Raw genomic sequence first — 15,017 nt, forward strand, 5'->3', positions numbered from 1 at the left:
ATCCACTTTCCCTTGAGAAACTGGGGATATGTGTGTTTGTTGATTAAAACAGACATCATAGGGCCTCAGATCAAGTGACATTGCTGGACAGAAGCTCTAATCCATCACATCCTACCAAGCATTATTGCTGTATTAGAGAGGAGGGGGAGCTTGTTCTTTTTTTGCCAGAAATTGTGAAAGGTTTTGTACTCAGAAGTCAAGTGAAAGATGTTTTTGACAGATATTGCAGTGCCTTGGGTTGTCATTATTGCAGGTAAGTAATTTTCTGTCTGCAAGACAGAGAAGGATTCATTGTATGCTCTAAGCAATTATTTTGTTAGGCAACACTTGCTAGGGCCATGGAATCTTTTTTGGCTAATGTTGACTGCAGTGAGCACATTTCTAGATATCTGTTGCATGGCTAGATCATAATCAATGGGGTGGTTTTTTTCCTTTTTGTAAATAAACTTCCTTCTTTTTCTCTTTTTTCCTTTTTTTTTTTTTTTTTTTTTTTTTGATTCTGTAGGACCTGGGGATAACGAAAGTGGGTCATATGAAGCGAATTCTCCAGGGAATTAAAGAGCTCGGCAAGAACACCCCTTTGTCTGAAGTGTAATTACGCTGGTGCTCTCCGTAGAGAGAGAAGGGAAAGTTGCTGGAGAGGCAAAGCTGTTGCAGGCACTTGGCTGTCTTTGTAGTTTACTCTATGGAAGAATAAGCACCAGTGTTTGTACAGGCTAGTATCTCTGAATTCTTGTATGGTGAAGAGCTTGCTGCAAGACTACAAAAGGATTTGTGCCAAAAAAAAAGGAAAAGGTGACGTGTTCCGTGAAGACGTTTTCTCGGCGTGCAAACTTGGCCAGTTCGGATAAGCACATTTTGGTAAATCGATTGGTTTATGGTGAACTGCACTGACTGGAAAATATAATCAAGAAATGATTGCTTTGCTTCCATGCAGCTCAGTATGCCTCTCTTTATGCTGCAGCAAGATACCACTGTACAGCATGAGGTTGTCCGGTTATCCTTCCGAGGCACAGCTCCGTAAAACCTCCTGTGCAGGAGACGGAGAGGTTTTGGAGGTTCGAGACGTGAGCCTAGCAGTGCCGCAGGTACCCAGCACTCGCTGGCCACGCAGACGCGGGGAGAGATAACCTCGTGAGACCATGAATGCAAACTATAACGCATGGTGTGCCTGCCTGAATCGTCTGTTGTTCTGTTGCATGACACATCTGATACTTTAAACACTTGAACAACTTTTGTATCGGTTTGAATGAGATTTAATTTATTACTACTTGAGTGGCTTTTGGTTTTGGTTTTTTTTCAGTTTCAGGCACTTTTCTATTCTTCAGTGTTGTGTTATGCCTAAAATGTGTTCCTACGGCAAAGGATGTGTGGGTGTGGAAACTTAGCATTTGTGCCATATTCAGCCAATTATATGCATTATATATGATTGAAACACTGTACAGCTAGATTTTTAAATATACCATGTACAGAAGGTATATCAGGTAACTAACTTACGAGTATTTTTGAAAGACCGGTACCTCACAAAAATATCAATTGGCTTCCTGCATGGAAAATGATAAAGGATCTTCTCATGGTGCATTTTAATGTAGTTGTTCTGTTATCTCAAACAGCTGTAGCATATTTGAACTTTTAGGCACTAATGGCTTTATTTATTCTATTGTTCAAAAAGCAGGTTGAAACATTAATGAAAATTTTTTGCAGGAAAATTCATTTTATTTATCAGACATAAGAAGAGTTTTAAAATGTAGCAGCTGATTTGATTTTTGTGGGGTAAGCTTTTACTCATTACTAATTAACTATTAATTTAAAAATGTCTCTGTATGCATTTCTTTACAAAGGCATCAATTTGTTTCTTGTCAGCACTCCTACATGGGTAGATCATAAAAATTCAAAAAACAAACTCTAAGGTTTTACACTATGCATGCAAAGATGAATCACATGCAAGATAGTAATCCATGAATGTAAACAGGTTAAAAAATGAAAACTATCTTTGTTTAGAAACTGCGTTAGACCAGAGTTTATAAGGTTATTTATAGTTTACTTAAATGAAACATAGCTTCATAATTGAATTTCCTGGTTAATTTTTCACAAAAATATTAATCTAGCAGAAAAAGAATTTGCATATATCTACAAAAAAACCTACTTAAATGTTTGAGATGAGATGATATTGCACCACCTGCCAGAAAACTTGCACAGAATTGCTGTCTGCTTGCTGTTCCTAACAACGTGTCATTGCAGCACGAGGAACACTTGACTTTTACTTAATCAAGTAGCTTTGACATTTCTTACAGGTTAAAAAGTATCTTAATATCTATTTATGTTTTCCTCGTAGGCAGCAGAGTAAGGTTTCATTTGTTTTTTCCAAAGCTTATCTCATCTCCCCTGTCTGAAGGGGCCAACGTCAAGTACTGCATCCTGGCTTTGCCCTCCCTTTCTTGTGAGTATGATGGGAGTCATCCCTTGGAAAGTAGATGGGAATCATCCCTTGGAAAGTAAGAGCTATTCCCCTCATTGTTTTATTGAAAAAAAAAAAAAAAAAAATCAGAAGGACCAAACCAGCCTTCGTTTATATCCAATTATAGTACTATGTGCTCTTGTTGCTGTAGGTTCAACAGGCACCACTCTGGGAGCTCTGTGGATATAATTGATTATTCTGGTAAACAAACAGAAGTAAAAGGCTATGTTCCATTAGGGTTTCTGTAAAAAACAAACCAAAATCCCTTTGCCAAGTGACATGATTTTCATGCTGTTGTATGAAAAGCATATGCAAACAATGGGAAGTTAGGCAAACAATGGAAAGATTATATATTTTTTAATGTACTTGACATTCACCCCTTTAATGAAGTTCAGATGGCATCTGTCACGTCTTTGCAAGTTGTATTTCCTTTTCTCTTTGTTTCTCTGTAAGCTACGCTATATTTTAACGTGTGGCAGCGTTCTAATATATCAGATGTTACGGTAGACTACGTAGTTAATCTTTCTGGTCAATTCAAGGACAGAATACATAGAAGAACTTCCTTTGCTTTCCTGATTGTAGGATACACTCTCTTTACTACCTTCAGCCTTGCTATATGCAATGTGTTAAGATGGGCTATGGAACAGGATCTCTTCAGGTCCCTGTAGAGGTCTACGCTGAGTACATTAAAAAAAGGGAGCTGCTTTTAGGCAGGGAAAATGGGCAGACGTTGTTTGTAACGCAACTTTCTTGTGGCACTCCTCAAATTACCTCAATATAGGACTAATGATCAATTGTCTTTGTATAGTTCTTTTTTTTTTTTAAATGACCACCAAAGAATTTAACTTCGATTGTCCTAAGCAGAAGGGTTTTTTAAACGTGCAAGTAGAAAGAAAATTGTAAGCATCATTTATGCTGTATTTATTAGATGCCCAGGAGAGCAAATTTTATGCAACTCTATGCCTTAGACTAGTGTTGGCTATCAAATCCAAATGCATCTGACAAGGAGGCTCAAAATATTTTACAGGGTTTCTTTGCCGAGGTCATGGGTCGTAACTGTGTTTAGTGATGTGGCTTTTCTAAAGAAAGACTTTTGAACCCAGTGTTACTATCTCATGATTATTGTAATTTCCAAGTATTGGTTTTTTTTTTCCTTACTGCTGTAGAAGTCCCAGCTCCTAGAACTAAGGACGTACATAGCTACATTTTTAATGAACTGAATTCTTTATAATTTAATCTTGACGTTTAAAGTGCTTCAAAGCATACATCCCAATATTTCAGCAAAAATAAGGTAAACACATCCCCCCAAAGTAGTTAGTTTTTTAGAACACAAGTTATCCCAATAGATATTGTGGAGCCCGATTCAACATGCTAGATTTATCAAGACAAAAAATGACTATACAGAGTTTACCGGATGAATTTGTTTCCCCTAGTAAAATACACTTAATTTCCGTGGTCAGTCAGCATACCTTAAAATCTGAAAGGAATACAGAGCAATTGGCATTTTTTTTGAAGCAGCTGGTATTCATATAGATGAAATGCCCTACACCTCAGAAAGAGGAAGAGGAGAAATCCATGTTTTTAAATGGCAGCAGACTGCGAAGTGCATGTTTCTGTTTTGTCAATTTTGAACAGGATTTTTCCATTTCACTGTATTCAATTGCTGTAGCAACCTCTGATTCGGGTCATGCAAGTATTGCCTTTATAATGCCTAATGCCTTCTTCTTAGAAACTGAATGAAATCAGGCAAACTCATGGTTGTAGGTGTTGAGGGTTTTTTACAATACTTTAAAGAAAAAACTTGTTCAAAAATGAAATTTTTTATATGATGGCAATTACAAATTTTCTTTATGGTACATTTTTATGTATTTCTCCTTAACCACTTTTTTTTTTCTCTCGAACCTCTCTTTCTTTCAAAGAAAAATATTTTAAACTTGGAAGAACAGTAAAATGTAAAGCGTGTGATCAAAAACCCTCCCAGACTATTTCAATCCAGTATTTCTTACTTTGGGACTGGAGTAAACATGCTTGGTCCCGTAAATAATAATCAATAGAAATCATCTTTCTCTCTCCAACCCTGCCCAAAGAAATTCATGCTGCGATGTTGTAGAACTGTAATTCAAACAAGAGGAATTGATTTTTTTTATAATGGCCCATTTCATATTTTCCTATGCTTTTTGTTGAGAAATAGCTGCCAATTTTGACTTTTTAATTGAACTCAGCGATACTAATTCACTTAATGAAAATTCCATAATGCCTTGATAATGAACAGATCTTATTTCAAGGGTAAAATCATCAGTGTTTTTCGATGCATCTCGTCTTCCTTTCGGGAAGACTGGCAGGAGACCTTTTTCACATGTAATGGAAAATTAATATATAAAGCAAATATGAGAGGATGTTCCATAGTCCAACTTTAAAAATAGATGTAAAACTACATGTTATACATAGATAATTCCACAATGGACATGTAAGACAACAACCCCCACAGTGATTCCATTTTGCTTGATGCTTCCTATTAATGACTGCATTACTAGTGTTTACTATTATTTCTCCATTGGTCTGTCTCTGCCCCTAAGTATTAAGTTCTTGCATATAAGTTTGACAGCTCTGGTAACTAATAATGAGCAGTGCAAAAAGTCTTTGTGAAAGGTAAAGTCACAAGTGATGTATGTTGTTGAGGATAACCGAGCTGGAGCAATATATTCAGCTTACAACCAGGAAATCATCTTGTCACTCATGTGAGTAAGTGGGAGCCACAGAAAATTATATAAGTAATTATAAATTTATTTTTTCACCCCAGTGACCGAAGTACCTCTCAACTGCAGCGTCCTGAGTGTTACATTTATACCACGGGCTCTCCCACTTTTTTGATGCTGTTTTCATAGATTGGATCCTTTGTGGTATGATTTTTTCATATCATCAGTGGTTGATGCTGCTTATTCTAATTGCAAAGATTTAATGTTTGCAGGAACTGTACATGACTGTATTGCTGTCTTAAGTAAAAGGAGGAGTTTTTGATGACTTGAGCAGCTGAGGAGTTTGGACAGGACTTAAAATATCTCTGCTGCCGCTTCAGAGATGAATGGTAGTGTCAGCACGATTGATAAAGCATCATTCGGTAATTATCAATAGAAGATCTTTACTGGTTGTATAAATTTCTGTATTTATGTATAGAATATAGTGTGGAAATTGATCTTTTTTACAAAAAGAAAAAAATTTTCTAGTTCTTTTCTACTACTGTTGGATTAGGTTTAATAGCTCTGTTAATGGTTAGGTTGTGTACTTGAAATGCTCATTTCTGCCATACAGAAGTCCAGTCTGTTTCTCAGAAATTATATTCCATTTGGAAGCCATCTGGAGACTTCCAGGAGACTATTCCTGTAGCCAGTCGGAGCTAATACCAAAATTCATAGCAACTTCTGTAGGCTCAATAGTGATTGCCCTCAATATTTTAACTGAAAAAAAAAAATGGTTTTGAAAGTTGTTTTTTTTTTTTTTTTCCAGCCCATAGAATTAAACTTAAAACATCATCCCCTCATCAACTGTAAAAAATAAAATATTAGCACTGTTAACACTTTGGCAAACTAACAAAATGCTGGCAATTACAGACCTGCAAGTATTCCTGGGCAAATTGTAATGAATTTAGCTGCAGTGGTTAAAGACCTACCACCTTCAGAGCAGTCAACACAGAATTCATACATTTGCTTGGTAAAACTATAAACATCTGTTTTAAATTAATTGAAGCCCTTGTCTCCCAGTTGATACAAGCACTTTTTATATAAACTCTTTGATGGGAGTTTGAGTTCACATAACCTATTGCTTATATTAGCAAGGGCAGAAGAAGCTGGTACATAATTTCTGTTTAACGCAGGTCATGTCTCTACTAATGTTCTCACGCTGTTTCCCAGCTCCTGTGTCTGGATGACTTCCCAGCTGCTTGGCAAGATGAGACCCTCGCCTGTCTCCCCCCGTTTCTGTTCAGAAGAGCTGGACAGGCCGGCTAGGAGAAAGCTGTAGCATGTTCCAGGAGATCTAGATTGAGCAGGGCTTCAGGCTCCAAGCTCTAGCATAGCCATGGTGGACAAAAATCCTTTAAGTTATACTCTTGCAGTCCCCGCTAAAAGCTGTATTTAGCTTGCCGTGCCACTAACAATTAACACTAGCTACTGGAATGCCCTTGGAAGGAGAGGTGGTTTTGCTAACTCCAGCAGCTGTGTAAGACTTTTGAAAATACTAGAAATTATCTAGTAGGACAAGTACACAAGTGACTAAGCTGTATTTTATTCTATGGAACAAACACTTCGGAAAAATATATTTGTAGTATGACTGAAAGGTTAGTGTTAGGATTGAAAAGATACTGGAAGTAAAAGCGATATGGTACAAAGTTTGAAGTACTTTAAATTCTATTTTTTTTCCAAGTTCATTGGAAGCAATTCTTTTAGGAAGCTGTGTTTGATCCAGGTATAGCTATGTTATACTAGAGCATGTGAACTGGAAGATGAAACCAGGAAGAAATGAACTACAAGTAAAATTGGGTAATTTGTTTTCGGGATGGAAACCGAGTGAAAAGCCAAAACCTAAACCCTCACAGTGCCCCAAATGCCTACTATGAATATTTAAAGGAAATTAGCATTTTAAGTCCTACTTTTAATAAACTAAAGTGTTAATTGGATAGAAAACATTTTAGCTTAATTAATAACCTGGCAATGTCATTAACAGGGAAAGAGTTACAGACATGACTGTTTTTCTCCCCGAGTTAGTTGAGGTAAGCTCTGTTTGGGACTAATTCTCATTGCAGTCACAGCCAATTATTACATGAATGGGGTGGATGAGGAAAGCCGTTCGAAGCTGCTTGGTCTTGCTTTTCAGGGAGGGAGAGCACGTGTGCTGGCAAATCAGGCCTGGGGGCTCTTAATGAGAATTTTAAGAACGTAAGATTTTCTATCGGAACAGTTTGTGAAGGTTTATAGCAAGCACACAGGCATGCGGATACCCCCGTGAAGTTTCTAGTGGCACTGTCCTCTCACGAGATGCCATCTCTCTATATTGAACAGGCATTTGGACTGTACTGCTTAGCCAGATTTCAGAGGATTTTCTACAGGCATCTGTCACTTGTGGTGTCCGTACTTTGTGTCCTGGATTTCTGTCTCCTTAAAACATGCACTTTGAACAATGCGGGTGTCCGTATGTGACAAAAATTGCCATTTTCCCCCCCTTAAAGAGCACAGCTTGTGAACCTGTCCTGAAATAATTCATTTCATTAGCCACTCCCTTACACTGTGTCCTTTGAATCCTAAAAGAGCTGAAACATGGGACCTCCCTAGAGCTGCCACTTACCTAGTAATTTAGTTTGCTGAAGCTTGTGTGTTGAGGGGATCATCAAAAGGCAAGATAATATTCACAGCAGAAGGTGAGATGTGCAACAGATGGGATTTGTACATAAAGAGTACAAGCCGTTGAGGAGCTTCTGAGAGGTGAAGAGGGCCTGATCTCTGCAACAGAGATCTGGTGCTTCTTCGTTGCTGTCATCACACACAAATCATTTAATGACATCTAATACTACCAACTTGCTGTCTTAATTCACGGTGACAGCAAACATATCAGTTCGTACTAACAAAACTTCTCACCGCCACAACTGTACGTCCAGAGCAGGTATCTTGAAACGCCGAGCGCTATGGAATCACATGAATGTACTTGCGGTGTAATGTTCTGGCATGTAAAAAAGTAAATTTAATCTCAAGGTATTTTAAAGCTCCTGAGAGGCTCCCAGCCCAACATGGTTGATTCCTCTCATTAGCCAGGCTTGTCACTTAAACTAGTATTCCAGTCAAGTACACCTGTTAGTTAATTCTGTAGTAACATCCACCTACTTGCATGAATGGGTGCATAAAGTGCACGTGGAAATGTTGCGGAGATGTGATGCTGTATAGTTTTCTGCATAATTCATATTTGGGTCTGAATTGTGTTTTGTAGCAAAAAGCTGAAACGCACAATTTTGACCCAATTCAGAAACATATTCAATAGAAAATTAAAACATCTAACATGATTTATACTGGTTTAGGTAAAAATTGCTGCAGGCTTGGTAGGTTCTGCCCTTCGTTCCCCGTTCGCTCCACAGGAAAGTCCATCGTCTTTGCAAACATACAGATCTGTTGGGACTTAGGCACGTGCTTAGCTTTAAAGAGCACTTCAGTCCCCCTTGGAGATTGCTCATGTAATTTAGTTTTAGCATTTATGTGTAAGCCTACAAAGGATTTGAGTAGGTAGAAACTCTTCCTCGCATAAAAGTTATCATCAAGACTGACCATCGGTAGACTTTTAAATGCCATACCTATGAATGTTGTTCTCTTGCCAGTATTTGCATATGCGTGTGTGTGTGTATATGTAGTACTTAGTTTGCAGTGTGTATGTGCGTGCACACCTGTATATATATATATGTATATACATACCCTGGTTTTGCCCACTATAGTGATGCCAACTTGTGTGTAGAGCCAAAAAAACTTAAAACTATACAATGCTTGAAATGCTGCATTGTTTTTATTATAGTATTTTTTATATCAGACGAATTGCAGGATGTTTACAGATGCTTATTAATATTTAACTTATACAATGGAGTGGCAGGATGTTTATGATTGTTGTCAGCTAAAGAATTGTATGTGATTCTGGGTGAAATTTTGGCTTTGTTGAAATCCTTGGTAAAACTCCCATTGATCTCACTGGGGCCAAGATTAAACCCCTCTGAATCTATTGTTTACTGGCTATTTTCCTACTGTGATAATTTTTTTAAATGAGTGAAATGTATTTATTTTTTCCCAATGTGAAATCTGCAGTTGCTATTTGGATTTTTCTACAGAACCTGCAAACTACAACACAGGTGGGACTATATGCCTCAGAGAATGTACAGAATTTTTCATTGGTCTGGTCCTTGAATATGTCTAAGAAAATACCTTCTAAAATAACTTTTGTAAGATTTAATACAAAATCTTCTAAAACCAGATCACCTTTCATACCTCTCTCCACAAAGAGGGCATGCAGCGTGGCAGGTGAAAATGAAGAATTATTTATTGATGAATAAAAAGTAGTCCCGTCTATTTTGTATACCTGCTGATTTCATGCAGCTCACCTGGCTCTACAGATCTGGAATGAGACACTTGAAGTACCTCATCCAAAAGTACCTTATCGGGGCTGGGAGGAAGTTATTATAGTATATGGCTTTAAACTTCTCCTCAAGCCATGGAGGTATCTTCAGAGCCAGTCAGTAGAATGATTCTTTTAATATTTTACGGATGAATAAAATTATGAAACTATTAAGTGGTAAGGCAAATCAGACAACTGCTTGACATTAGAGAAATCACTTGTTTAGAGAAAGAAGGATCAGTTCTTTAATAGCACCAGGGAGGAAAAATACCTTAATGCAGCGCTTCCTAAATCCCTTTTCAGGGTGTCTTTTAATTGTGTATGCTCTAAGTATATTCTTCCTGTAAAAAGACATAAGGCTGTGAAACAGCTAAATAGATGCATCTTAATTTCTTCATCTAAGGCTAAAAATATCATTTTCAAAGAAGAGCTATCATGCACTTTGAGATATGTGTCCAGAGCAGGTAAGTTTATATTCATCGTAGATAGTCATCCCAGGGATACAGTAGGATTTGTAAAATGTAGTAGTTATGCCAATGTTATCAAAAGCTGAAGAAATAGCAAGCCAGCCGTATTCCCCCGTGAGGCTCTTTCCGAAGACATCTGTGCAGAATGCCCACTGCTCTCAGGAGTCGTTTGCTGTAATTTTGTTTTAAGAAAGGATCATATTCAGATTCCTACTCTTCCCCTTGCTAATAAGGAAGGAAGTATGTACCTTGGTTGAACTTTCCGGGAGTTTGTTGGCTATAGAAACAGACCTCAAAAGAAAAAACAGTCGAGGTGATCAGTAGGCTCGTGGAGGATGCACAGGGCTCTGCCTGCGCTCGCTAGTCTGCTATTGTGGATCCGATTACAGATTTGGGGGAAAAAAATCTCCTATTGTGCTCCCGCTGCGGTCAGTGGCAAACCCCCGTGATTGTTAACGGGAGCAGATGGGCGCCCGAGTGAGCAGGCAACTTTCCTTTTGCATGTTCGTTATCATTCTGTAATTCTAACCGCGACTGGAGTTCAGGACACACCATTATTTGTCTGAAAGGCAATGACGAGTAGAGGATACGCGAGGAAACGAGGGGGAAGGGGCTGGAGGTCTGGATTCTGCCTTTAGTTTCCTGCCGCGGAGCTGGTGCAAGACTGGGGGCAACTCAGTTAACCTTGGGGTGCCTCACTTTCTCCGCCCGTGGGACTAAGGATGCTTTACCACCTTTGTACAGCGCCCGAGACCTAGAGGAGAGCAGTGGTATATAAGCGGCTACGTTTTACTGACACTATTATATGTAGTATAAATAAATGACTTTTGTCCGTAACACTGCAAAAATTGCTTTTCCTAGTTTCGGTTCTATCTGATGACCTATTGCATTCGGGGTAGTCAGTTTTGAAGCTTGGCGATTGCTCTAGTACTTAACAATTACACACACGTAGCGGGCTCTGTTTGCTGCAGAAAAGAGTAAAACTTTAAACTGCCTGACAAAACTTGCCAATGAAGTATATCTAACAGAGCAGGGGTGTAACTTTTGGCTTTATTTACTTGTAATAATGGTAAGGAACAGTGAATTTTGTTTGTTTACATACTGTTTACAATGGCACAGTTTTATTTTTAATATATAAAAAACAATTGAGGTATTTATTGCATATACTATTTTAAAGATGTTTTATGTGTTTTCACCTTTGGAATATATTGTTACATTTCCTTGTACAGATAATTTGGGTGGCTTTGTTAATATAGTTAGTAATTTTTATGACTACTAAGTGACCAGTTTTCCGTGCCTTTTTATTGTTGGATGCATGATTACATATTTATTATTGTATGGAAGTCACTGAGATGTGTATTTTTGTATTCTGCTGGAAGCAATGGTTGATTTTATTGTACATGATAAGAGATGCCTTCCATAATGGGCACTCGTATGAGATCTTCCTTCTCAAATAAACAGAATGCATTCAATGTATGTAATTCCTTGAATTTTTTCTGTGTCTGGAAATCAGTGGAAATCCTTGAACATCATGACACTGAATTTTAGATGTTACCCACTCAAAATGTGGGCTGCTACCAATGTCATCAAAGGCAAACCAAAATTCCCCATTGAAATCAATACAATGGCAAGTCCTTGGCACAGTGTAAGCCTTTGTAATTTAAAAGAAAACTCTGTATGTTAAAACTAAATAAAATTTGGATGAATTACTATCAAGCATCATTTCTATTCAGTCTGCCACACACTCCCTGAAAATTGTTTTAAATTACAGGCTTTGAATACAGCTTTTAAACGTACTTTATATGGCTACGTGCAAGCCCACATGTAACTTGTAAGTAGGTCACTGTGCATGTAGGTGTTTATATTTGCAGGGATCTTCCGCTAGATCTTGCTGGCATACGGCGTATTAAATGTAAAAATAGATTTACATTTGCATCCATAGTAACAACAGTCGTTGAAACACAATATACAGTAGTGCCCGTTTTTCCACGGTAAGTGGCAGTAAAACAAACACATTTTTCCGTAGTAGTATATACCGAGCCTCTGGAACACCAGCCTAGATAAACGCTCGTTTGAGCTGATTCCGTGCCAGGGCTGAAGCCAGAGGGCAGGTCTGCCGGCAATCATCAACCGCCGTGTTGTCGGTCAGCGAGCTGCGAGGCTGGTACTCGACACAAGACACGGTGTGACAGTAACTACAAACAGTGGCGTATACAGAAGGAAAAATATAGTGTATAGGAACCTAAGTCAGTCGATGAAGGCGATAATCTTGTGGTTGATGAAGGCAATCGTCTTGTGGTTGGCACCCTCTCGTCCCGAAGTGATCGTACGCGCGAGAGGCGTTTTTATGGATAACCCAGAATGCTTAAAGGTCAGCGCTGGCCGTTTGAACACACGATGAATTCCAGGCGCTTACAAATCTCTTAGGATTGAAGCCTGTACTTTAATTTTGGGTGTGTTTCGTGCGCGTTCGGTTTCTTTAACTAATCTGAAGTGGTTGGTTGTAATAAAGCATTGGCATAAATGAGAGACACTATTAGGAGAAATAGCTAACGAGGTAAAGTAGGGGACACCGCTGGGCATGGCACTCTGCAGTATATGAGGAGACTGAATATGATGGTATATTGATACCATCAACTCTCCAGAATTGCTTCTAGCGGTAAGACTTAACAAAAGGTAGGCTTCCCATAGTTCTTCTTGCCCGTATGGTAGATTGCTGCGAATAAGAAGTCAAAGAATGTGAAAAAAGTGGTTGCATTATAAGCCTTAACTTGGGAGATGCAGTTAGGGAAGTTTTTAATAATTTTAAAAGGAGTCTGGTTAAATGGGCAAACTTCATACCACAATATATACTTTAGTACTTGTGGTGTATAATCAATCTGTTCATGCCAGTGACACTGAATAGCTGATGATAAGGACTTTGAAATTGTGCTAACTTTTAACTCCCGTGACTAAATTCTTTGAAATCTGAAAAAAAGGAGGTGGTAGACAGGAAAGAGTTTGAATTAGAAGTCCCAAAGCAAATCCCTAGAAGCAAATCGAATAGAGTTCTTGCCCAGACAGTTTATCAGAAAAGGGCTGTATAGATGTCTTGTCTAAAGCACAAAATGTAGCAGAGAATTATTTAAAGAGGTTTAGTTGGGATGGAGTGACAATCTACAAGGCAAAAATGAAACCGATGGCAGTATTAGCAGCTCTCTTGTTTCACGTTAATGACAGAATATTCAAATATTAGAATACTGCAGTAGTAGAACAGTAGGCACGGCAAAAAGTGGGAAGGAAAATTATTTTACAGGGATGCCATTCAGGCCACTGGAAGTTTGTGTTGAGATTAAAATCTGCCCCTGTCCTGGAAGCAGCTGTGGGAGCATGGCGTTACCGCAGTCTGGCTGTGTATTTAACTAGTTGTCCGTACCATTTCCTTCTGGAGTTATTACAAGCTATTTTCTAATTATACAACTGCAGTTCTGATCATACTTACAAGCACGCCTTTAAGAAATAAAATAACCTACGACACCGGAACCGTGGCCTTGATTGTCCCCAGCCATCTAATGGCAGGAGGACGAGGTGGATCGAATTTGCGCTGCAAGCGTGACAAGACACGGAGAGCGGGCGCAATAGCTTCTGTGCTGGCCGAACGCAGGAGAGGTGAGCGAGAGCGGCAGCTGGCCCCGGTCCGCCTCCTCCGGCCGCGAACCGAGGGGATCTACGCGGAAATGCGTCTTTCTTTTTATAGAGGGAGAGGTGGATAGATGTCACGGTGATGAAACGGGACATCCTGGGACGGGGCAGATGCCTCATCGAGGCAGCGGGATTTCTGCTCGGGTTTTAGTTTTCCATTTCCTTTCCCTGACGGCAGCGCGCAGCTGTGCCTGCGCTTACCCCTCTGAACTCATTCCTCCGCTCTGCCCTTTAGCTGTTATTTGCCTCTCCCGTGTCTCAAAGCTTTCGGCCCTTCTCAGGTGCCCACCGTCATTTCCCAATTACGCTTCGCCAAGTGCAATTTCCTTTCTTCGCTTTCGTTCCGAAAAAAATCTGTTTGCTGCCTAGCGACACCAGTGTAACAGCAGACACGCGTTCTCCTGGCAGTCACGCTATCCTCTGAATAAATCAGTTCATTAATTAAAAATCACACATGTAATACCTCTGAATCCCTAACGCACTGTCCCTCATAATAATAATCTGCTAATGGCATAGCTATTCAAGGACCGGCATGTTTTCCCTCGCCCTGAGGGAACGCCGCGTTGCTGAGAGTTCCTGGGCGCCGCTCGGCCGACCCGCCGTTGAAGCCGTCAGTTCTCTGAAGGTCAAGTCAGCAAGTGCTCACGCAGGAGCCTGCAAGCAGCCTAAGAGTATATGCTGCTGATTTACGCCCGATGACTTATTTTCCAGCTAACTCTGCTTAAAAGCATGAATTTGGTCAATCGGAAACATCGGGGGCTATTTTCAGATGAAGAAATATTGAGAAAATTCAAGAGCGGTTGGAGATGTCACGGAGCTGCTTCCAAAACGTGGTTTCTCTGGAGTGAGGGGAAGCTGCTTTTTTAAGCGTAGCATGTTCACAAGTTAATTCAGAATACCTGCACAAAAATCTTGGCAGGTAATGATTTCAGGCCATCCTTTCTCCTTTGGCAGCTTCTACAAACACTGGGAGGAGCCGGCGGGTTCTGGGGCCGAGTCCTCATCGGAGCCAGAGCGCTGCTTCGGAGGAGGATGCCTTTACCTGGAGTTGTGTAGGCAACCCTTCCCTAAAATTAAAACCCACGCACTTGAATAAAACAGTATGTTATAAAGTGAGTTTTTCTTTTTTAAGCACTGACTTTCTAAGGAGCTTTACGTGATTCTGCTCTGTCATTCGGTCTCTCTCGCTTCCTCTCTTCTGGGCCTCCACCTTCCACGCCACCGTGTTTTGAGCACCTTCTCTCAGGTAATCCGCACACCGTAAACCCAAGGAA

The 15,017-nt window shown here is 39.6% G+C and overlaps 1 protein-coding gene across 3 annotated transcripts in view; it reads left to right on the plus strand.

Annotated features, from left to right (window-relative positions):
• The window catches only part of DGKH (diacylglycerol kinase eta), a 175,400-nt gene extending 163,862 nt beyond the window's left edge, over positions 1–11,538 (plus strand). For all 3 annotated transcript variants that reach the window (XM_030036453.2, XM_030036454.2, XM_030036455.2), the window contains one exon: positions 506–11,538. In XM_030036453.2, the coding sequence (XP_029892313.1) occupies positions 506–595 (90 nt within the window). In that variant the 3' untranslated portion in view covers positions 596–11,538. The remainder of the gene's footprint in view (positions 1–505) is intronic.
• Positions 11,539–15,017: the final 3,479 nt, after the last annotated feature.

The sequence above is a fragment of the Aquila chrysaetos genome, chromosome 14 (assembly GCF_900496995.4).
Source record: "Aquila chrysaetos chrysaetos chromosome 14, bAquChr1.4, whole genome shotgun sequence".
NCBI classification, from domain to species: Eukaryota; Metazoa; Chordata; class Aves; order Accipitriformes; family Accipitridae; genus Aquila; species Aquila chrysaetos.